Here is a 24452-nt window from a genome sequence, read left to right on the forward strand (position 1 = left end):
TAGTTTGTAAGGTAGCTACAATGACTGACAAAACGTAGCTGTCAGTAGCAACTCTGCAATTGTGAACGTTTTCTTACTAGCCTAATATGAACAACTAGCTAGCTACCTAGCAAACGAACACGAATAACTACGTTTCTCTTGAATTGCACTAAATTACATTGCATTTGTGAGCAAGTATTGCTGTTCAGTTTAGCCAGCTAGTTAGCTAGGTAGTGGTTGTGCACTGTATTAAAGTTAAAGCTAAAAAGCTGTGACTGCAGTGCACATATATATGAATATGTACACTAGGCATTGATGTAACAGGTTTTCCTCTGTGCGTTCGCAGGTCATTAAACGTTAAAAGTTAAACGAGAGAGCGACATCTAATGGGGGGGACTAGTAATTGCCTTTAATACGTCAGTTAGGCTATGTCAGAGCCTGCCTATTTAATTCTCTGGCCATGTTTATCCATTTCGGAAATTAACCTAGAAAACCGGAAAAAATGCATATTAGCCTAAAAGTTTCATCCATAAATTTTACAGATCGATATCGAATCGGACGAATTAAAAAAAAAAAAAAACGATTAATCGAAAAAAAGAGATATTTTTGCACACCCCTAATACACTGTAAGACTATGTTCGTTATATAGATAAATTGTGACATTGATATTGCTATAGGGACACTGTGTAAACTGCTAATGCCATACTGAGGCCGGGGTACCGTGGCAGTGCGTGCTGTTCAGTCTCTTATAGCCCTGTGGGCAAGTAGAACCATGGTCCTTGATGATGGATGACTTGTGAACTCCAGCCACTGTGAGGGAGAGATGTAGAGAAAGACAAGGAAAGAAACAGTAAATTCCTTACAACCATTATGTACTCCACTCTAAATGAACTCTGCTTGAAAAACGCCCTATACAGACCCATGAGAAAATGCTCACACTCAGAGCAAGACTAATAAATTTGAAATAACTGAGAATGTATAAGATTAATCTTAATGTGTTATCATATGCAAAATATTCTTCCTGAAAGTAGCCTCTGTTGTGTTATTTCAATATAGTTATTCTTGGTAAAGTATTAAAATAAGGGAAAAAATCTTGTGACAGACAAAACTGGAGCCATGCAATAAAGGCTTTCTTGCAAATTAAGAACTTACATAATTATTTTGAGCGTCAAAATGATAAAATCCTTTTTTTTATTGCATTGATTGGCCTGAGCATGGAAAGTGCTCAGAGAGTGAGCATGGAAATAAAGACTCCTTCCCTTAACACAGGGATCTACATCTGGAGGGGGTGGGTGGGTTGCATGTGATCTGGGAATGAGGATGGTGGAAAGAATCCAGGATAAAAACAAAGGGAAATTCAGAGCCTGTGGAATCGCTTGACGGATGGTATAATGGAATATTGGTGGGTTAAAGATCCCTGTGGACAGGAAAGGGCAGTCGCTGCAGATCTAGTCTTTCACAGAGGCCAGGTGTTGGCACACAGAGCATGCCGGTGGAAACGGATCTACTGCACTCTGTCCCCCAAAAGAAAGGGACACACAGAATACCAGCACTAGTCCCATTGTCAACAATCGCCTTAATATAATTTTACCAGCATTAGATCATCTGCAAAGATGACTATCAATACAACAGCCAGTTTCAGAAATTGGCACAGTGCCTGGACTTGAAAATTTTAACAGAATGTAATACAAATACAAAGAGTTAGTGGTGAGCCTTATGTGTAGAACAAGGACTTTGTGTCTCCAACATCTTTCTGAGCTTTGTGGGAGTGGAGGACAGTGCATAGGAATTGTATGAATGAGTTCATCTTCTAAACTCAAAAAAGGTTTATTTGTTAATACTTTTTAGTATTAACCCCCCAAGGTTATCTCCCTCACTTTGCCAATGGTGCCTACCTCACACAACATTCTCCACAACTGAGCAGGAATGCTGCATCATGGTAAATGCAATCCTCCGACACACTTGGCCCCAAGCTATTTTTGCACTACAGTTTCCAGAATGCGCTACAGGAGAGTGTCAAAAAAGGACAGACACATATCACTCTTACACTGACAGTATCAGAGCAGCTCACAGGAAACTGAGTTTATAGAGATGATTATGTCAGTGAGAGCTAATGACACAGCCCAGACTTTAGTTGCAATGACCTGGGCTGTAGGAGTAAGCCTGTGGATGGAACAAGTTCCTTTACCAACTGAGCCACTTGAGAGCCATCAATTGGATTTGAGGAAATTGCAGATCTTGCCAAACTGTTAAGAAAAAAATAGGCTTGCATTTGTTTTTTTACTCAAAGTTAAGGAAAACGTTGATTGAATCCAGGGGTATGTTTAGTCCGTACTGAATGACTGAATGATGGCACTCTTAAGACTATTATTGCATTTGTCTCCAGGGACGGAACAGTTCAGAGAGCTGAAAAAAGCCAGAAAAAACAAGGAGAGACAGGAAGATAGATGACGCCAAACTCCACCTCATTTGGTAATGTAAGATTATACACAAACCAAAAATATATAACTGAAGAAGGATAAGATCTCTGGGTGCATATTTTAGGAAGGAGAAAAATGGGAAAAATGTCTGGGGAGGAACTGTGGGAGCTGTTTAACACTTGTTATTCAGATGATCCTGCATTTAAAAGGCATCATGATAAGTACTTAAACCTGTATTTCTGACACTTTAAAGTTTTCTCTGAAGGCTCTAAAGCTTTTTTACTGCTGATGAAGCGACAAGTTACATTGCTCCACTGTTTGAGAGAGCAAATACAGACCCACAGAGAGGACAGAGTCACCTGGTATGTGCTCTGAACTTTTCTGACATCACCATGAATTCTCCAAAGGCATTTCCTAACAATGAAATATGTTGACGGAGTCAGATTTCAGACAAAAGCATTCTGGGAAAATTGCCACACATAAAAGGCACAATCCGCTCCCTGGTTCCCGTCAACGATGGGACACAGACCAGAGGTGGCCAAGGGAGTGTGGGGGTGGGTTGGGGGCGCTGAACACCCAAATCGGCATGGGATCAGAGAGCGTTTCATCTGTGGCTGAAAAATCCACAATTCCCGACTCAGAGCCCAGGAATCAAGTGCAGCAATACGTTAAAAACAGGCCTCTCTCAAGCCAACTTTCCAGTTTTGCAGTAATGCTGTTCCAAGGTTTCTGAGAGGCGAAGCGGTTTAGGATTCCTTGTTCTGCAAAGACGTCAGCTCTAAAATACGGTTTCACAACGGCAATAACACTCGCTCATCAAAGGGAGCCTGTCAGCGTGTCAACTCAAGGGTGACAATGCTGGCTCCTCCTGACCACTGGCAATTAGTGACAACAAGCATGTTCATTTTTACACACCTTAAATAAGCCTTGTGTAGGTAGGATATAAGCCCCTGTTTACAGCCCTTAAATAAGCACCCTGTGGGTGGAATACATTTTGGAAATAAGTATTTTTCAGATGCACGCTTGATTAGGTGGTTATGCACATGGACTGGAAAGCTCCACATCACTTATTCCACTCCACTATAGGTAGTGTTTGCACACACAGGGATACAAACTCGAAGGTGACTGCAGCCTCTGGGCCCCTGCAGATAAAGATGCACTACGGTGATACAGGCAATGTTGTAGCTGTGGTATAGGATGAATGGGGCAGGGCAATGGTAAATGTGGGCAGGAAGTGTGCCAATTGGGGGTGGGGCATGGATGTATGGGGCGGGGCATGGGCACATGGGGCTAGTACTCACGTGGCAGCTTGGGACACTTGTGGCATTTGTTCTGTCCCCAGGAGTTTCCCACACTGCCACAGCAGTCCTCCTGATTGGTCAATCCAGGGAGGGGGTTACTGCTACACTGAAACACAATTGGATTGGATTGGATTGGATAGTCTTTATTGTCCCCGAGGGGAAATTTGGTTTGCAAACAGTAGTCAATACAACCAACACACATCATAAAACAAATAAAATGTGAATAAATAAAGAGCATAAATACATACAACATACAGTAGATTGGCATCATATTAAAAATGCAATGAGATATAAAACACTAAGAGTCCATTAGTCCATTGTTAAAATGTGTGTGCAATAGCAAGTAGACCTACAGCTTACAGCAGGTAGAAAAGAAAAGGTGACCTTTAACCTTTCCAGTGTTGAAACAAAACACTGCCTCATTGCGAAAAAGTGCATTAAAAAAGCTAAATACTTAATTAAGTAGTCTCTGAATGTCAAATAAAGTGAGAAGTATTTATGCTGCCTATTAACAGCTAAACAAAAAGTATGCTAATGGTTTTTCATCACTCAGCTCTCTGATTGCTTGACACAATAATGAGCCTAGAAGAAACAGCTACATTTGTAATGAGGTGGAGATGTCAATCTCTGACTGTCTCATATGAGTTTAGAGCTCAGGGAACATTGCCAACGGTGCATGTCCATGTTCCATAAAGCAGATAATATCACAAGTAATTATGAAGGTAATCAATTTATTTTAGAACTGGAAAATATAAAGCACAAGACAACATTCTGTGTGTCACCTGCAACAGAGACCAATAGCAGTAGAGCAGTTAAAAAATAGGAAAACACAACAATGCTTTTGTTTATCTTGCACACACAATCCTTTACAAAAATTGTCCTTAAGAGTAATATATCGCTGGCTTTTAGTTTGGTGGCAGAATAATCACTTCCAGATATAACTGAAAGCACAATCATGACACACTGTGCTGGTGGACTGATCCAAGTTGCACAAACTGGGAGCACTACTGAGCACATACAACACATGATCACAACACTCACAGCCTGCTTGGGCGTGGTCTCCTGGAAGCATCGCCCCCGGGGCTTGTGGGTCTGAGGCAGGAGGCGGGGAACTGTCTTATGTGGAGGTTTGGCCTCTGATTGGTCCATGGGGTGGATGACAACGGAGGTATCTGGGGCGTGGTGGACACGCACCTTAAACTGCACTGGAGATGGAGTGAGAGAGAGGGAGAAAGAGAAACAGAGGGAGGAAGCAAGGGAGAGAGAGAGGTAGATGGAGAACAGGGATAGAGAGACAGGGAAGGAGAGGGAGAGAGAGATAACGCTCTTCTTATCATTTATCAGCTATCACACCATCACTGTAGCACGACAGTATTTAATGGTCAGACAAATTTCATTGGTATAGAGTTATGAATTGTTTATTTGTTTCTGTTTCTTGTATTATGTAATATGCTTTGGCAATATGTTCAAAATGTATTTCATGACAATACAGCAATTGAGTCAATTTGAAACTGATGAAGCTCACTGACATATTGAAATATGTCAGTGTGTGTAGCTTGAGACACTACTTTGCTGAGGATATGGATGCTATGCTTATACTGAAAGTTGACTGTATGCCAATATTATGCCATTATTTATGAAATGACAAGTACACTGACATAATTGTCAGAATATGCAGGGTCCCAGTCAGAGGGGTAAATGATACAACTGTAGACACAGAGAGAGCTAAAAAAACCTCAAATATAAAAGATAACTACCTTGGTGCAGCAAGTAAATAAATCTCCTCAAATTAAGTGAAAAGGCTCATGATGGGACATCCATTCTTAAATCATTTTATTTCACAGAACGAACTCATTCAAAATAAATATAAACTGCATTTAAACCATACCAAAAAAACATATCCTGCTGCCTGTCTGTAATCCTCTATGCAATGTGTGCATTTGGAAAATGACTCGCAGCACGGTCAGATTCCATTTTCCACTTGAAAACACAGATGTGAAAAGAGCATGAGACCGACCTGTCCCTCCTCGCTTCCCTCAGACTAGGAAAAGGTGAAGTAATTTCCAAAAAATTCCTAAATCGACTTTTGTGTGTGCGTGTGTGTGTGTGTGTGTGTGTGTGTGTGTGTGTGTGTGTGTGTGTAGGGGGGTGTGTGTCGGGGCTGCACGGCAATGCACGGGGTACCTTCGGAGGAGTGATGCCCACCCCCTTGCGTCAGTGGGAGGGTGAAGACGGAGTGCGTCTGGGCCAGCTGGCTGGCGGCACCTGTCTGCTCGGCTAGACCCACGGCCTCGGGGCCCACCTGCAGGGCGTAGACGGGCTGCTTGTTGCCCCGCGCCGCCTGGCTCTCCGTCAGGGGGCGCAGTGGGAACTGGCACAGCCGGCCCGTGAAGCCGGGGGGGCAGAGGCAGTGCGTGCGGGTGCTGCACACGCCCCCGTTCATGCAGGTCAGAGGGCACACCACTGTGGAGGGGAGGGAGGGGAAAGAGAGAGAGGAGGTCAGACAGTTTTACAGCTTTAACCCCACTTTATCAGGATATCACAGCATCACATCAGCATTCATTTACAGAGGAGACAGTGCTCATTTTGAGAATGTGACAAAAAACAAAACCTCTACAGCCCTCACCTAGGCAAAAAAATCCTGGAAGGGAAGGAGAAAGAGGGAGAGAAAGGCATAGATGAAAATTGTATGTGTGTACACATGCACTCAGTGACCACTTTATTAGGCACACCTCTATAATACTGGGTAGGACCCCCCTTTGCCCCCAGAACAGCCTGAATATTTTGTGGCATGGATTCAACAAGGTGCTGGAAACATTCCTTAGAGATTCTGCTCCATGCTGACATGATAGCATCAAGCAGTTGCTGCAGATTTGTCGGCTGCACATTCAAGCTGCGAATGTCCCGTTCCACCACATCCCAAAGGTGCTCTATTGCAGTGTTTCCCAATCCTACTCCTGGAGGCACACTGTCCTGCATATCTTCTATCTGTCCTTGCTCTACCTACCAGCAAGCAGCAAGGACAGATAGAAGATATGCAGGACAGTGTGCCTCCAGGAGTAGGATTGGGAAACACTGCTCTATTGGATTGAGATCTGGTGACTGTGGAGGCCATTGGAGTACACTGAACTCATTGTCATGTTCCTGGAACCAGTTTGAGATGACGTATGCTTTGTGGCATGGCACGTTATCTTGCTGGAAGTAGCCATTAGAAGATGTGTAGACATTAGAAGATGTGTAGGAAGTAGATTTCTGTCTCAATCTTTCTCTCCTTTTCATGCCTTTCTCTCTTCCACTCTCTCTTTCTCTATCAAATTCAGACTTTCAAGTGAGGGAAATATTCAATAAATATACGATTTCAAAGAGATGACTGATACAGGAAAATGTCTGTCATGCTAGGAGTGGGGCCCTCAGCTTCACTAGCAGCCCCAATATGTGGTACAAAAATTGTGCTGCAGGAATTGAGACATTTTGGAATTTTTTTAAATAGTCTAAATAAATTACATAAAATTGTGAGTTACTGCTGATCAGTTTAACTTATTAACATATGGATGTGTGTATCTGTGTGTATATAGCTTTGTTCAGTCTTGACACAGACACAGTCTTCAGTCCCCAAACTATGGGTGGAAGAAAACCACGTGGATACACCATACTTTCGTTATACTTGAGAAGCTGTTTTCGATCACGGAAAGTAAATTCACTCAAGCGGTAAATTTGTAATAATTGTAATAATATTTTTTTTTTTTGAATGACAATTTGTGTCTGTTGTTTCATGTGTCATAGTCATGATCATTTGACAGATTAATTAGTACTTTAACACATCCTGAGGTTTGCCATGTCAGAGTTTCTCAGTTTAGAAACAAGTCAGGTTTAACTATCAGGAGTGTAACAGTTGTTTCTTTCGTCCCTCTACAATAACAACTATACCTATTATATTATTATACCAAAGTCGTTCCACATTTGTACAAAATAGCACCTGATATTGATAGAACACACACATGAGTTGTTGATCAGAATGAAAATTAATTTCTGTCTGTAACGGTATCTTTTAAAATTACGTTTATCTGAAGTGTTACTTCGTCCTGGCTCTCCCCTAAGTAACCGAACGTTATTATCCCTTTCTCACATAACTTATGTGAAAAGGGATAACTTATGCAATGTGGTGCGCTGTTATGTTTTCATTAGCGTTATTAAGCTTCTCAGAGTTTTCAGTTAGTATTTACTATATTTTTTAACGTCAAATCGCTGTTTCCTCAAAGCTAAAATTAGCTTTTCCAATCTAGTTTCCCAATCGCACCAGTTTTAGCATACGCACTAAATGGCTAATCACACAGGTGTGACCGTATGCGCGAAAGAGTTACTCCATTATGCTAAATGATTAATGGCCTAATTAACATTAACAAATTGCAAAGTTAAGGCTACATGCACCTAAATAAATATATTGTCATATGCGCTATTAGGCTTATCCAAGTGTTCGTGGGGACTGGGGAAGCTAAATTACCTCGCTTACTGCACGTTTAACTTCATGTTCTGTTTTTTATTTATCATTTGTTTTATAAGTTATTGTGTTGGTGTTACAAGATCATACGTTGTATTATGTCATACTGTGTTGAAATAAATGAACAAAATGTAAATGTTCAGTCTCATTCCTGGTTGTTCTGACACATTCAGAATCATTACCGCTTTGCCGTTAGCATTGTCATTAACAAGCAGCTCGCTTTGTGTGTGCGCTTGTAAAGTTTACATTCTCAAGGCTCATTATTACGGTTTTGTATTTCTCTGTAACGTAGTACAGTATTAACAATGTTACTTATAACATTCTTCCTCAGCCCTGAAACTAATACCATTTTCTGATGCCCCCCAAAAATATATATTTAAATAATTAAATTAATGTCATAAACGTGCAACGATTAGTCGACTAATGGTTTGAACTAACGACTACTAGGAAAATCTTTGGTCTGGGGCAGCCCTAGTGTGCCGGATCACTGAAAACAAACAGTACATTATGTACTTTTTTTGGTTTGTTTTGCTTTTGTTGTTTTAGTTTATTTTCCAGGTGGTGGACCAAGAGGGCAAGCCACCAAATCATTGTGTTTACTCATTTATTTATTTTTTCATCACTCACCTCTCATCTATAAATAAATGCCTATCCAAAGACTGGAAAACTTCACTTTAGACCTCCTGTCTGATCACGCTCCAGCCAGATCACGCTGCTGCGTGCACCACAACCTTTGAAGCAACTATTCCAAAGTCAGTGCTAGAAATCCCTAGGGCTGTAACTCCACCAGATTTCTTTGAGAGGACAGCAGTGGCTCTATAGAAAAGGAGTATAAGCTACCCCTGGTGGCTGTGAGCATGTGGTTTATTTTTTGTACTCCACTCCACACAGCTGTCTGTGTGTATGAATGAACTCATAACTCTAAAGCCCCTTTCAGACATGCACTGAAAGCTAGAACCTATGTAGCCATTACCCGGAGGAGCTGTATGTGAGAACGCAAACGTCCGAATCAGTTGGACTGGACATGAGACTGACTTCACTCTGCCAGCTTACTAGTACAAAGTCTGTCTAACGTCGGATTGAGTCCATGAGAGAATAGAGCAGGTCATGTTCCGGAGAATCCATGGCGAGCGAGTGGGCGTGTTGATGATGTTCCTATCTTTCTATCATGCCACTGGCGCGAAACCGGAAGAATACAAACATCTGCTTCGTACTCTTTTCTGCGTGCCTGCATATTGCTTTCCACTCTTTCGTTGACATTGTGGATACGTCCAAATACATGCTATTTTGAGTCCAATGATCGTTAAAGAGATAGTTAGCTATAGCTATACTGCCAAAATTTGTCTCTTACGATGATTAATAACGTTGGTTAGTAGGTTATTATCTGGTTAGTAGCTAGCTAAGCTGTAGGTAATAGTGTAAGTAATAGTGACAGGTATAGTGAGATAGGTGAACTGGTGACCTAACATTACATAGCAAACAACAAAAACTTACCTTCCTGTTATAATAAATGTATAATTAATAATAAATTATGTGTACCGGTAGCACCATTTGGATGGCTATGTGTGATATTTTTTTATAGGCTACCCAAAAGTACAATAGCTATGTTCGCCTTCTCCTCCTCCGTGCCACATTATGTGCCCGTACCACCAAAAGGTAAGAAAGTGAAAAGAAAAAACCTGAAAATACAACTTGTGAATACTTTTCGTGAACTTGTCAATACTTTTCACTCGTGAGAATGCAAGTGGCATCTAACTGGAAAATACTACGTGGAAATCTGGATGTTTCTAAACTCGCAATGATTTCATGCGACAATGTAACATACTACAAATGTAATCATTAATGGTCGCATACTGGGTACTATACTGAAAAATAGCATGCAGTATGCAGTATATACTTGTGTAGTAAACAGTATGCAGTAGCTGGTTTGAAATACAGCCACTGTGATTTCTGCAGCGTAGTTTTTGCATCATGTCCTGCCTCTTGCACGCTCTACCCAGGCGCCACCCCTCGCCTAAACCAAACAAGTATTTCCAGTAGGTAGAATGCGTCTGACATGGACAAGCTCCTGTTGTGTGCTACATGTGTGAAAGGGCAACTCCGGACAATGTGCGGACCTGATTCTCCGGACATTGTCCTAAGTTCATATGTGAAAACGGCTTTAGTCTGTTAGTTGTAGCTTTAAACAGGATCTTGTAATCCACTCATAAATGAAACAGGTCTCCAGTTTTCAAACAGCAGATGTCCCCCTTCTTTGGCAAAAGGGACAGCATAAGGAAAAAAAGAAAAAAAACACCCTTGAAAAGAAGAAGGGCAGCAGTGTGGTGTGGTGGCAAGGAGCAGAGCTCATCACTAAAAGGCTGCTGTTTCAACTCCCTGCTGGGACACTGGTGTTGTGCCCTTGGGCAATGTACTTAACCCAGAATTACCTCAGTAAATCACCTATGTAAGCTGTTCTGAATAAGAGTGCCTATTAAATGACAATAATGTAAAGGAGATAAAGTTCCCAAAAAAACCGAAAGCAATGTGCTTTGAAACACACAACGTAGTGAGTCTGAATGCAAAGAGAAAGAAAGAAGTAGGGAGAGAGAGGTTGTGAAGGAGAGCAGTATTAGTATAAGACTACTATATGTGTAGTTGTATATGGTATACAGCATATATACGATAACTGGTAGTTTGTTGATTGATAAAGGACAAGTGTTTCCTGGGTTTCTGACATAACACTTTCTTGTCATAAAATGACAGGATAATATCTTAATATTAAGCAATTTTCTCACTGACGCAAAGCTCCTGAACACAGTCTAGAAATATTATTTCCTCAAACAATTACTGAATAAACAAGATAGCATCAAATATGTGTAAAATATCAATATGGCATAAAAATATGCACATTTAACTTAAACATGAAGACCAGGGCTCTCCACCAAGTCAGTTTGAGATGGACGGGACAGCAGGACGCCAGTCACTGTCTGTGTTTATTCAGCTACAGGTTTGCCTGTTGAGAAACTGCACACATTCAAAGCATGAAACAAATAAATCCTCTTCAGCTCCCTGCCACAAGCTCACTGGATGAAAACAACAGACTAAAATGGGACAGACAAGGCAACAAACTCAAACTAACATCCCTAATGGGGAAAGAAATCTTTGTTGCCCTTTTGGAATTCTTTAAACTTTCTGTCCTCTCTCTCTCTCTCTCTCTCTTTTCCTGGCCTCTCTTTCATTGTAAATTTGGATTTTGTGTAATAAAACAATGCATGACAATCATGGTGTTATGTAAAAGAAAAATTTGACAATAATGCCAATGAAACATTGTACACATACCGCTGACATCTCTGTGCAAAGTCAGAGTGGAGACATTAATCGGTGCTGACTCAGGCTCCAGACACCTCACAGCAGCAGGACTCAGAGCAATGTGGCAGAAACAATGCTGAAATGCCACGGCTCACCAAGAGATCAGTAGTGATCTCACAAAGCGATCTGGGTGTGACACGTCACCCCATGAGACCTGGTCCTCTTTATCCTGGCCAGCGGGGCCAACTGCCTGAAAACTACAACTGAGATGAACATCCCTTCCTCCTCAAACCAAAACTGTCACTGTTTCCCAACTGGATTCTTCATTCACACCGGAATGCTCACTGTTGGTTCAGCAGAGAATGCCTCAATCATAATTATACATCTCCTAAGCAGTGGTTATCAGCCAAATGCACGGGGTAGGGGCAAATCCAAGTTACTTGCAAATTCAGTTACTCTCTTTTTTCAGAAGACAAACTATGCACAGAAACGCATTGGCCGACATCATTTTTTAATCCCACATGTGGGTTTTGTAAACTGCATATTGCAATAAATGTAACCAAGCAAGATGCTATGGGTCATTTCTAGTCCCAGCGCTCTCTATGAAGCTGCAAGATGCCCAGAATATAGAGATGATTCTGAGCAATGCAAATCAGAAATCACTTTGTGTCAGCTCCAAAGTCTATTCTCTTCTTCCTTCTTCTTCCGATCATTTCTGAATTTCAATCAAATCTGTGCATGGGCTTTATCTCAGACAGACACACAGACATACATGGCCATACTCATACTCACTGCTCCACCTGCTGGTAAGAGAAGGTAAAAACAGGCTTGCTTCTGTTTCTCCAAAGGAGAAAGCTGCTGTTAAACAGTTTTAGGGATGATTTTGGTATATTGTCATTGCCTTTTACTGTCATTGAGTGAGTATCACTTTTTTGTCCGTAGCTCTATGGCCAGGGCCAAGTCTCCCTTGGAAAAGAGATTTATATGTCAATGGAACATACCTGGTTAAATAAAGGCTAAATAAAATAAAATAAAGCAGTTTGTCTTTTAAACCTTTGTTTGTGATCAGGTCTGTAGTATTAGGACAAGGTAAGCCAGGGTAGGACAGGGTACTTGAGTCCCAGCAGCACTGGCACTCTGCCAGGACCTTTGCCCTCACTGTCCCTATGTTGGTTCCTTTGTCAGTTGTTCTGGTAGCTGATGGTGTGGTGCTGTGGGGCTCGGTTCGTAAGGGGTGTGGTGCTGCGGTCTGGAAGGTGTTGGTTCATTAAGGCTCTGGTTCTGGTTGATGACAGGGCAGTTACTAGCCCTGGTAGGTTGTTACAGCAGCCGCTTTCCTCCCCTTTTGTTATGAAAATCTGCAGGGCATTTTTAAATTCACAGATGTGACCACCTCAGCATGTTATTCTGAGAGTGTGGCTGAGGTATGCTTGTTTGTGTGATTCCCACTGAGTTGGACAATTACACCCAACATGTAGGAGAACTACTGTTCACTGCATCATTCTCACTCAGTAGGACCATTATGCCCCTGTGTGCGATTCCCAGTGTGTAGAAGAATTATACTCCACTGTGTCATTCCCACTGCATGGAGACTTACACTCCAGTGTGTGTCTTCAACTTCACATGCTCACACAGTCTTATCTAATCTCCTCTTCTTTTCTTCTCAATATTACCGAGAATAACATAACATTGCACAGAATAACATTGCTCATCCAAAGTGATGTGTGCAGGGCTGTTCACAACATGAGAAGGAGGGCTGGTTTTAAGGGGCCATTGTGCTGCCCATTTTGGAGCTTTCCTTAAACAGCTGAAACTCTGGGAAGAGTGGAAGATATATTACTGAAATGCAGGAGTTAATTAACAGAATTGGGTAATTAAGTGCTTGTGTTTGGATCCTCTGTAAAGTTTTTTAAAACCCCAACACAGGGACAATGTAACAGAGATAGGGGCAGAACAAAACATCTGGGAGCCCTTAAGCTTGGCACTTAGGGCAGTCTGGGAGATACACACAGCCCTGAGAGAGAGGAATGCAGTCCTAATATGCCCCTTTTCCACCCAGGCAGTTCGAGGGCCTTCTGAGCCGGTGCCTAATCTCGAACCAGTTCTTCGTGTTTCGACAGCCAAAGAACCGGCTCTTGGCCAGGAACACTGGTTCGAGAGTGGCACCAACACTTTGCTGGTCTAGAACCAAGAACCTTTTACGTCAGGGGCTGGGGGCGGGATTATTGTGACCAACAAGACCAACTAAAACTTTGTGACTGCCATTTTTAAAAACCAGAGCTAGTGTAGCATCTAGTCTGTTTTATTTAGTATGTTTCATTTTTCAAATGTTTCACCTTGTTGCCAGCCAGCTATGTATTTCTTAGCTGTTTAGCGAGCTACTAATTTCTCACATCAATGTTACGAACGTAGCTAGTAGTGGCTAGCTAGCGAAACCTTGGTAACAGTTGCTCTGTTTTTTAAAGCACTGTTCTCCTGTTTTTGTTGTTGTGTATAGAGTTGTCTGCCATCGATGACGTTGATGCCGGCACGTGTTTGGATGCCAATGTAGGCTCGCAAAGCCAGGAGCAACAATTGTAAAGAGACGATGTAGTCCGCCATTGTCGTTGTTGTGTTTGGCGCTAGTGGGAAAGCGGAGATGTATACAGATGTCCACATTGATGTAATGACGTGGCTCTATGGTGGCTCTTTAGCCTGTGGGGAAGCAAACCAGTTCTTATAAGGTTTGCAAGTTGAACCAACTCCGCACCAGCACTAGCACCAGCCCAGACCTAGCACCTGGTTCGCGTTGGTGGAAAGGGAGTAATAGAGAGCACAGTCCTAATATACATGGCCCTGAGGGAGACACAGGAGACCCTGAGAGAAAACACAGTCCTAAGGGAGAACACAATCCTGACAGAGGAGACAAACATGGTCCTGAAACAAAAAGTCCTCAGACACATACATAGTCCTACAGAAGTCAGAAACATGGGGACCAATAATAGAGAAAAAAGCAGTCCTCAGGCAGACAGAAAGTTCTTAAAGGACCATGTGGTCCTGAGAGAGACACATTGCCTTCAGAGGAAAACGCAGTCCTGTGAGAGATGCATTGTCCTGAGAGAAGCAGGCTTTCCTGAGAGGGACAGGCCTGGGTGAACTGTGTAGGCCCATGTAGCCGGTCTGTGTAAGCCAACCCGATGCCAAACCATGGCCGTTGGCCAGAGGCTGGGCGGGTTCCGCACCCCACCCCCCAGCCTGCCTGAGAGACAGAGTCACTGTTTGCAGAGAAAACACTGCAGAGTGGTTGTGACAGGGGAGAGATTACCCAGAGCGGAGACTGATAAAGAGAGACAGAAGAATGGAGGGAGAGAAAAGGAGAGAGCATGAGTTAAAGACAAAGAGAGAGAGAGAGAGAGAGAGAAAGCGATCTTCCATTCTGGTCAGAACAGACAGTGCAGGAAAGTATTGGCCAGGCATCTGTAGGGGGCTGATGTGTACTGTACTATAGCAATGGCACTTGCTACATAACCTCCACTGAGAGAGGAAGAATGCTTTGTTTGACCTATATTTTAACTCCAGGAGCAGCACTGCTGGAGCAGAGAGCAGAAAATTGCTTAAAATGTCAGATCTTTGTACTTGGTGATTTGTATTGTGTGTTTGAGGAGAACGTCTGTACTGAGGAAGAGTGTGAGTTGAAACGCAAATGGTACAGCTTTCTGAGCTTCATATGAGCTTCATATGAGTGTATTCACATGATCATGTTCTGTCAGGTTATGTTTTTGTTGTTATTCAAACAGGGGTATGAATGCATTCTGAGGACACCACTGGTACAAACAGCTGGTCTGGCCTCTCTGGTACACCAAATGCCAAGCTAATTAATTCTTTCACAATGTAACTGCCCAACAATGGAAGAAGGGATCAACTTAAAATGGCTCACTGGTGTTAATAAATGGCAAAGAACACATTTTTAAAAGCAAAACAAAATGCAAATTTTTCCAACATACCAATACCTGTCATTCTAAAGGGGGAATTGTGCTATAGCTTTATGAAGTTTGGTTTATGAGGAAAGTATGTAAAATGTTTGGTAAAGAAAGAAAAAGAGGGAAAGAAAGAAAGAAGGAAAGAAAGTAGAAAGAGAAAAAGAATGAGCCCCTTAGATTTCAACGGTCTTGGCGTGTTTTGAATGTAGACTAATTGCAAGCTCACCGAAAAGTGATCCAGCCTTTTGGACAACACGCTCAGGTTGAGAAGAGCAGGAATGGGGAGTGCCAAATCTTTGATAAATATGAAGACCCTGACAATGCTACCCCTGTCAGGCCCAAAAGCTTGGCGGCCATGCTCGTATTACTATGCACAGAGCCAATATCTGTGACTGCTCAAAGCCCCATTAAATAACAGCCATGAGGTCTACAAGAAATGTGCTTCCAATTATGCTTGAAACATAATTTCACATCAAAACATGTTCCTGCAATATTTCACTCCGACTGATTTATATCCCAGCGCTGACATTTTCTGTGTTCCAAACAAAGTGAGGACGGGCTCTGAGGCCGTGGAGGCACTGGGGAAAGATTAAGAGTGAGCTTTTCCTTTGAAGGGGCTTTTCTGTGAGGGGGTATTGCGAGCGACTGTCTCGTCCGGCTGTGATTTAGCGTTAAAAGATGTCCTGCTGCTGATGGGGCGGGGGGCGGGAGAGGCTCGTTCTAAGAGGTCATGGTCGGACGGGGTGGGAGGACCACACGTGGAATGCGGGTGGGGCTGCGATGTGAATCTGTGGGATGGGGTAGGGGAGAGCTGGGGTTGCCAGACTTTTTATTTCTCTCCCAGATGCTGTGAAACATTAAGAGCTTTTCCTGAATCATGCATACCTGCCATTCCGTGACTGCGCCAACAGCAAGCCCAGACTGCTGCAGTGTGCCACTGGTGCGCACAGACAGACAGACAGCAGTAAGAACGAGACAGATACACACACACGTTACAGATGAGGCTGCCTCACTGCATCATTAATGTGCATGAAGAAAGAAACACAGACAGACAGTAGTGGGAAAGAAAGTCACACAGGCAGCACTGAGAATCAGACAGACAGCAGCAAGAAGCAGACAGACAGATGGCACTGAGAAACAGACACGCGCACACATTCTTATAAATACGCTTCCAGACAGAATGATTTCGCATCTTTGTAGGGACTTCCCACTGGATGCAATTCAATTCGGATGTGTTTCCCAATCTACAGTAAAATAAACCTCAGCCCGAATTAAACGTGGGCTCAAGTTCTACACATCGGCAGAGCGCCCTTAAAATGATACATCGTTCAGTTCCTCCAGACTAGAGGCTGTATGAAAATGAGTGAATGCCTAACTTTACACCCATACCTGCCCTCAAACGAACAGACCGGCTTATCACTGTATTTACTGTAACAGCAGCACTTATTCAAAGGAAATTATTCTGTTAAAACTGTTATAACTGTTAAATCAAAAACAGTTCTGATTTTTTCATGTGGTCTCTAGTTGTGACAAGAGCCTGCATATTTATGACCTCATTGTCACTACCTTCCATTTATCTCCACGACGACAGTGCATGCCTCCCAGTAACCACCACCCACCTTCCAGGCTGTGTAACTTTGATGAGGTCATGGCTAAGGCTGGGTTCAACATTGCGATTACAATCATTTACACTGCCCCATTATTAGGAAGTGCCGGGCCAATACGTTCAAATACTAAATCAAATGACACCTTTAAATACACGTCAAAACATGTCATATACTTTATTTGAAAAATATTCATCATTAGCCCTTTTAAAGATGTAATTTTATGCATTGGTTCACCTGATTCTTGGAGTATATTTAGCATGATGAAGACGGTAACAACTACAAAGGAATTTTGTAAAGTGAGAACATTTTAGCTCCAGGTTTCACCCCGAAGAGAATAAATGAGGGGGAATGCAAGCAAAGTGCGGAGGCACAGCCTGGACCAACACCTGCAGCCCCCCCAACATTTTTCCACAAAACAGAGTCCCGCCCTGCACCTCTGGAATGTGCGACAGGGTAAATCTGAAAGTTGGTTCACCCCCCACCACCCTCCCTCATTTTCCCCCTGCTGTCACGAGACAGGGGGTGGGGTGTGAAATAAGCACACTGCTGTGTCTGGCTATAATTGGCTGCTGACGTTAACAGAACTACACCCCCCTCCGCTTTTCTCTGCTGCAGCTTAATTAACCACAATTGGATAATAACTATCATCACTGCGGCGTGTGAGCGGAGCACGCTAACTTGGTGCCCGGGCCTGTCAGCCACTGTTTACCCACAGCCTTCCCTTTGGAGCTAACTGTGGCGGGCTGCTGATCGCACGGTCAGACCAACCGGAGATGACACAGGCTGGTGATCACATAGTCAAACCGCATGGAGGTGACACAGCCAAACTGGCTTGAGGTGACATGGGCTGAAGATTGTACGATGAGACTGCACAGAATCGACACAGGGTGGTGATCACATAGTCAAACCACATGGAGGTGACACAGTCAAACTGGTTTGAGGTGACATGGGCTGAAGATTGCACGATGAGACTGCACAGAATCGACACAGGCTGGTGATCGCACGGTCAAACCTCATGAAGGAGACACAGTGAAACCAGCTAGAGGTGACATGGGCTGAAGATTTCACAGTTAGCCCGCATGGAGATGACGCAGGCTGGTGATTGCACGGTCAGATGGCACGGAGGTGACACATGCTGCAGATGGGGCCCCAAAGCCCCTCTTTAGGAAGATGTGTTTGGTATCAAGTCCCTCTTCGTACCTGTCCCTTCGTATGTCTGACATCACCATCCCTGATCCACAGCAAATTAAGGCGCCACTAACTAAGGATACTGATATGCAGGGAGAAGCCTGTGTGTGTGTGTGTGTGTGTGTGTGTATGTGGTTTTACCACAAGAATAAAAATGCGCTTAGAGTCACAAGTGCAAGCACAGGCAACCCCCCGCCACAACAGTGAGTGCCATCAGAACATTCTGTACTTTGACGCAGAACCTTGATGAACAGGGTGAGGCCATGAGGTCTCCTCTGCTTGTGGGTGGAGAAACTCTTACATTCTCTCCACATGCTTAGTCAACCCCTCACAGCAAGCTGAACCAGCCTTCTACCACTGAAACTGTACAGTAAATAGAACAGATAAGAGCAGCAGGCAGTGCTTGCAAAGTGCGGTTCCGCTTTCTCTACAGGGACAGGAGTTATAAGGTCTCATTGCTTGTGTTGAAATGCTGAGCTGTTCCACATGGACTGAGCGTCCCACTCAAATGCAGCCTTGAGTCCTTCATGCTTGTCGTTTGATTTTGATTGTTACCAGGCGGATGAACTATCAGACCACCCTGGCACTCTTTACTCTTAGGCAAAGGGACAAGCATGCGAGAAGCCATGACTCCTGATTTCTGCACCACTGGAACAGGATGCCCTGCAGTGGGCGTGTCTCCCAGCGACGGGAATCTCCAGGCCAGTTTGCAATTGAAGGGGGTTGATGATGCTCACTCTTACCACAGTTCCCTGCCCCTGAGGGTTCCGTTGTCAGTGCAACCACCTGCTGTCTGGTCTGGCAGGAAGTGATGCTGGCATGGTGGCCCTAGACTGCATTACATTGGCCTACATAATGCCAATCTGCACTGCCTTCCAGAGATGCCCATTCTCATAACCATTCCCAAAACTGCCATAGAGATTCCCATTCCCATATAACTACCATACAGAAATCCCCATTCCCATATCCACCATACAGAGACGCCCCCCATTCCCATATAATCACCATATAGAGATCTCTATTCCCATAATTACCATACAGTGATCCTCATTCCCTTTACCACCATACAGAGATCACCATTCCCATAACCACCATACAGAGATCCCCATTCCCTTATAACCACCATACAGAAATCACCATTCCCACAACTGCCATAGAGATCCCCATTCCCATAACCACCGCACAGATCCTTGATGCTGAATTGTTCAGCTTTCTCACTTGATCCTGATTACATAATTTACAGATTAAACAAGGACTGAGCGCAGCATTAATACCCAAGTCTGTTAAACTGTTAGTCTGCTGCTGGCAAGCTCACACACTTACACATCCTTACACCTTATGGTGGGTAGACCAGTGGGCATAAATTTTTTCTAAGGCCAGCAGTTTTGTGACTATCACAGGAAGCCTACAAGCCTGTGGGCCAGCTTTCTGTCCGAAAGCCTCTGTCGAAGCATCCCGCCAATCACATTGCTGCAAAATCAGCTTCAGGGTAGCCTGGTAAGTGGCACAATCAATTGGATTGGACAAAAATGCCTTCCCGGAAAGTTTAGGTGGTCACCGAGGGTTCATTTGCTGGCCGGCACTTTAATGCCTATTAATCAGCTGGCTCTGACACACAGCCCGATTGTCTTCCCTCTTTCCTGGCTGATCTGAGTACAGCCAGAGATGGACACAGCCCTTCTGTTCCCACTGTGTGTGCAAACTAGAGCAGATCTGTGTCAACAACAGGGGGGGGGAGTGAGAGACACGGAATGGCTTCTTAGCATCTATAATCTAGCAACAAAATTCCTGCCGCAGAGAGCAGGATGTTCAAACAGATGTCATAGCAATGAAGCATAATTGTAGAATAACTACAAAACATGATGCGGCTTAGCAGGCAAACAAGTATATACAATGTTTTTTAAATTATTTGATGAGGTGACAACTTGTTGGGCTGTTTTACAGGTAATGCTGGTATATGGCACAGTGCTGTGGTTAAAGAGGTTTCTGCTACCCACACTACCCCAACTACTATAGCTGCTACTACTTGCATTTTATATCTCTAGTACCATACAATGTGTTGTGTGAAAGACTTTAGAAGGAAATACTAGCATTCAGTTTGGAAATGGAGAAAAAGGTGGCCTGAAGATGTGTTGCAGTCTACATTCACAGGCTGGCCACTGCTGTTGTATCATTGGGCATGGTACTTAACCTGGATGCATCTAATGCTAGTCTCACCAAAGTGCACATAGCAGGATTCACGAGGAGCTGTATCCCGCTACTGACTAAGAGTGGCGTTTACATGACTGGATGTGTCAAAATGTGTTCATACACTCCCGAGTGGCTCAAACAATGCAGGCTCTAGTGTTACACAGGCTGAGCTGTATAAAACCAAGACACTGCAAGTTTTGGTCTCGGCTGTCTGTACATATTACATTACATTCATATCATTTAGCAGATGCGCTTAATTTACTCAGGTTATAATTTTTACATGTTATCCATTCATACAGCTGGATAATTATTGAGGCAATTGTGGGTGAAGTACGTTGTGCAAGTACCAGCAGCAGGGCCCCAGTGGGGAATCTTCTTGTTTCAAGCCCAACTCCTTAACACTATGTCACACCGTCACCCTATTTATCCATTTACATGGCTGGATATTTACTGAGCAGTTTGGCTAAGATTGAAACAGCACCCTGGGAATTGAACTGGCAATCCTTGAATTACAAGCCCTGTTCCCTACAATAGTACTGCACCAGGAGACAATGGCTAACAATGCCAAGAAGCGAGTAACTGCAGAGCATGACAAAAACTGTTTGCATCATCTCCAGCCAGCATCATCGAAGGGAAAGTTTCCCAAAGCTTGGCTTAAGTTTCACAGTGTGAAAGTATGGCCAAATTCCTATTTCAAGGAGCTTTGTCTTGTTCTGGGAGGCTACAGACACTGTTAGGAATGCATTTAGGTAAGCTTCTCTACAAGTTTTTAAAGTGACAGGAATCACAGCTCTCTCGCAGCAGCTATTTAACTTTAATTAGGAGCAATTGATCTAACTTTAAATTAGAGAGTAACAGTGAAAGTTATGCATACATTAATGGAAGAAGCACTTTTGACCATATTTGTGATCCAAAAATGTTTTTTCCCTATAACTTCCCCTTTAAAAGCTTTTCTTTTTGAAAGTAAATCTTAAAACGATATACCCAACAGCTCACACAGGAGCGATTAGCAGGGGCAGGTGCCTCTTAACTGGATCCACTGGAGACAAAAAGGGCTTTTCAGAAAATTGCACACCTACAGGCAACTGTGTCCAACACGAACACCAACAAACAGCGAGAGGCAGTCCAAGGACTGCGCCACTATCCAGGGTGCCACTATCAAGACACCAGACAGCCTGTAATCGCTTGCATGTTGAAGGAGAGGTACATTTCCCCCCTCTCTTTTGGAGACCTGCTGCTCTGTTTCCTTGAGCTGGGTGCCAGATACAGTTTGGCCTGGTCCCTCTCCGCCCCTGTGCCAAGTTTTGCTTGCAATGGAGCCAGTGACCGAGGCAAGGGGAAGAAGAAGAGGAGCCGGAGATGAGAAATGGGCCCGAAAATAACCCGAAAAATGCGACCTCCAGCGTGTGACCGGAGGCGGTCAGAAAAGGACCAATAAATACAGTCAATAAATACAGCAGAAAAAAGGCAACAACAAACACACTTCTGACCTTGTGTGACCCAAAGTGTATTTCTGTTTGTTTTCCCGAGGGCAGGGAGCCCTAAATCAGAAAGAAGTTAAACTTTTCCCTCACATAACCACCCCCAAGCCACACACACGCACACATGCATGCGCGCACACACACACACATGCATGCGCGCACACACACACTCTCTCACACTCACACACACACACACACAAACACACACACACACGTACACGCACACAAACACACAGCACACTCAACTGATACCTAGTGAAAAAACTTATGAGACCCACACACCCCGAGGGGGCACCGCATGAATGCAGAGTGGGGATATTTGCGAAAATATGAAAGGTTGCATACAGGTGCCAGCTTTGGGTCTGTGTCTGGGCACTGTGCTGGGCAAGGTGCTGATCCACTCGGGAGTGGTCGCGGTTTGGGCCGTCCCTTCTCCCCTGCTCTGGCTACAGTTCCAACAACTGGGTACCACATTAAGAAGTATGTCCACCCAGAGACCATGAGGGAAAAGGCTCAGAAGACTGTTTAAACATGACTAATGACCTGGCTGCCCTATTAGGCTTGCAACAGTCCATGTTTGCGATGGCATTTCATGGCATATATGTGCATATATGGAGCAGTGTAGCCACACTGGATTTCAGTGACTCAGAGGGAATGGCAGACTCTCATGGGTGTGTACTCTTTCTGACAGCAGCAGGCTAAAAGCACATCATTTCAACCAATTATCCCAATTACTGTACACAACATATTTACACTTCCACTGTCTTAAATGGAGGGTGACAAAAGCCGTTTTCACATATGAACTTCGGACAATGTCTGGAGAATCAGCTCCGCACATTGTCCAGAGTTGCCCTTTCACACATGTAGCACACAACAGGAGCTTGTCCGTGTCAGACGCGCTCTCACCTACTGGGAATACTCCGGTTTGGTTTAGGCGAGGGGTGGCGCCTGGGTAGAGCGTGCAGGAGGCAGGACATGAAGCAAAAAGTATGCTGCAGAAATCGCAGTGACTGTATTCGATACCGCCTACTGCATACTGTGTACTACACAAGTATATACTGCATACTGCATGCTATTTTTCAGTGTAGTACCCAGTATGCGACCATTAATGATTACATTTGTAGTATGTTACATTGTCGCGTGAAATCATTGCGAGTTTAGAAACATCCAGATTTCCAGTTAGATGCCACTTGCATTCTCGCGAGTGAAAAGTATTGACGAGTTCATGAAAAGTATTCGCAAGTTGTATTTTCAGTTTTTTTCTTTTCAATGTCTTACCTTTTGGTGGTACGGGCACATAATGTGGCACGGAGGAGGAGAAGGCGAATACAGCTATTGTACTTTTGGGTAGCCTATAAAAAATATCACACATAGCCATCCAAATGGTTCTACTGGTACACATAATTTATTAATAATTACATTTATTATAACAGGAAGGTAAGTTTTTGTTGTTCGCTATGTAATGTTAGGTCACCAGTTCACCTATCTCACTATACCTATCACTATTAATTATTACCTGCTTTGGATATACTGCTTTGATTTGTCCTGCCAATAAAGCTGAACACTGAAGACAAAGAGAAAGAGTCTGAGAGAGGAGTCTTGGGTTACAGTTGTCACTGGTGTCATATAGAAGAAATCTGAATAGTAATCATTACTCAGGATTTGTATTATCTCATGAAGATCCCAATATTTTCTGTCAGTGGATCATAAAGAGTTGATCTGAACTGGATCTGCATTCATCTAAACTGGGTTTTTGAGGGCGACAGACCCATGTTCAAGACTGTGCCTGCAGTGGGATGCGACTCTGGGCCATGCAAGACCATCAAGGGTGGCCAAGCCTTCACCCCTTTGCAGCCAGCAGTCACAGAACATTTCAGTGTAACACTGAACACTTCTTGGCTGTGATTAAATCTGTCACAAGTACAGAGATTTGCATCTCTAATGACTGCCACTCCAGGGAGCATTAAAACCTGCAGGAGCCCGGCTCCCCGGGGGCCAGCATGGATGGGGCCTGGCTTTAAGTGAGAGAAACCGCCGCCTGTCAGTATAGTGGATGTGGAATTCCGTGGCGGTAGCAGACGCTGGAAAAACCCTGGCTCGCAAACCGAGTGGCGCGCCACGAAACGGCGGTGGAGGAGGGCTAAGTGTGAAGCTGGGTAAATACTCAACGCTGGCTCACGACCTGGCCGCGTTCAGCGGGGCCCCGTGAGCCGAAGCCATTCAAACCTTCCTTTTATTTTTCCATGTGGACGTGCGCCGGCTTTCGCGGTATGATGAAGCACAGTGAAACGCTCAGAAACACAGAGGCCTGCATGGAAACTTCATCAAGATGAAATGTTGATTTCAGGAATCCACATGGCCTTAACCTGTGGAATTAAACTACTTTTGAAGAAAATAACAAATTCCATTAGTTGATGGCACATCTTACATCTGCTATTTCGCGTGCGTGTGTATTTTTGCATGCATACATAAAAATATGTAAATTTAGATAGAGGAAATAAAGGAATGTTGAAGGCGAGGATTATAATATTATTGTAG

The 24452-nt window shown here is 43.6% G+C and overlaps 1 protein-coding gene across 1 annotated transcript in view; it reads right to left on the bottom strand.

Moving 5' to 3' along the window:
- LOC118791521 (latent-transforming growth factor beta-binding protein 3-like) overlaps window positions 1-24452 on the bottom strand; it is a 50740-nt gene that overhangs the window by 20556 nt on the left and 5732 nt on the right. Inside the window, exons 2-5 of the mRNA XM_036548908.1 lie at window positions 5885-6163; window positions 4742-4905; window positions 3701-3806; window positions 700-789 (exon numbers count right to left, since the gene is read on the bottom strand). Coding sequence (XP_036404801.1) covers window positions 700-789; window positions 3701-3806; window positions 4742-4905; window positions 5885-6163 — 639 coding nt within the window. The remainder of the gene's footprint in view (window positions 1-699; window positions 790-3700; window positions 3807-4741; window positions 4906-5884; window positions 6164-24452) is intronic.

This window comes from Megalops cyprinoides, chromosome 16 (genome assembly GCF_013368585.1).
Source record: "Megalops cyprinoides isolate fMegCyp1 chromosome 16, fMegCyp1.pri, whole genome shotgun sequence".
Taxonomy (NCBI): Eukaryota; Metazoa; Chordata; class Actinopteri; order Elopiformes; family Megalopidae; genus Megalops; species Megalops cyprinoides.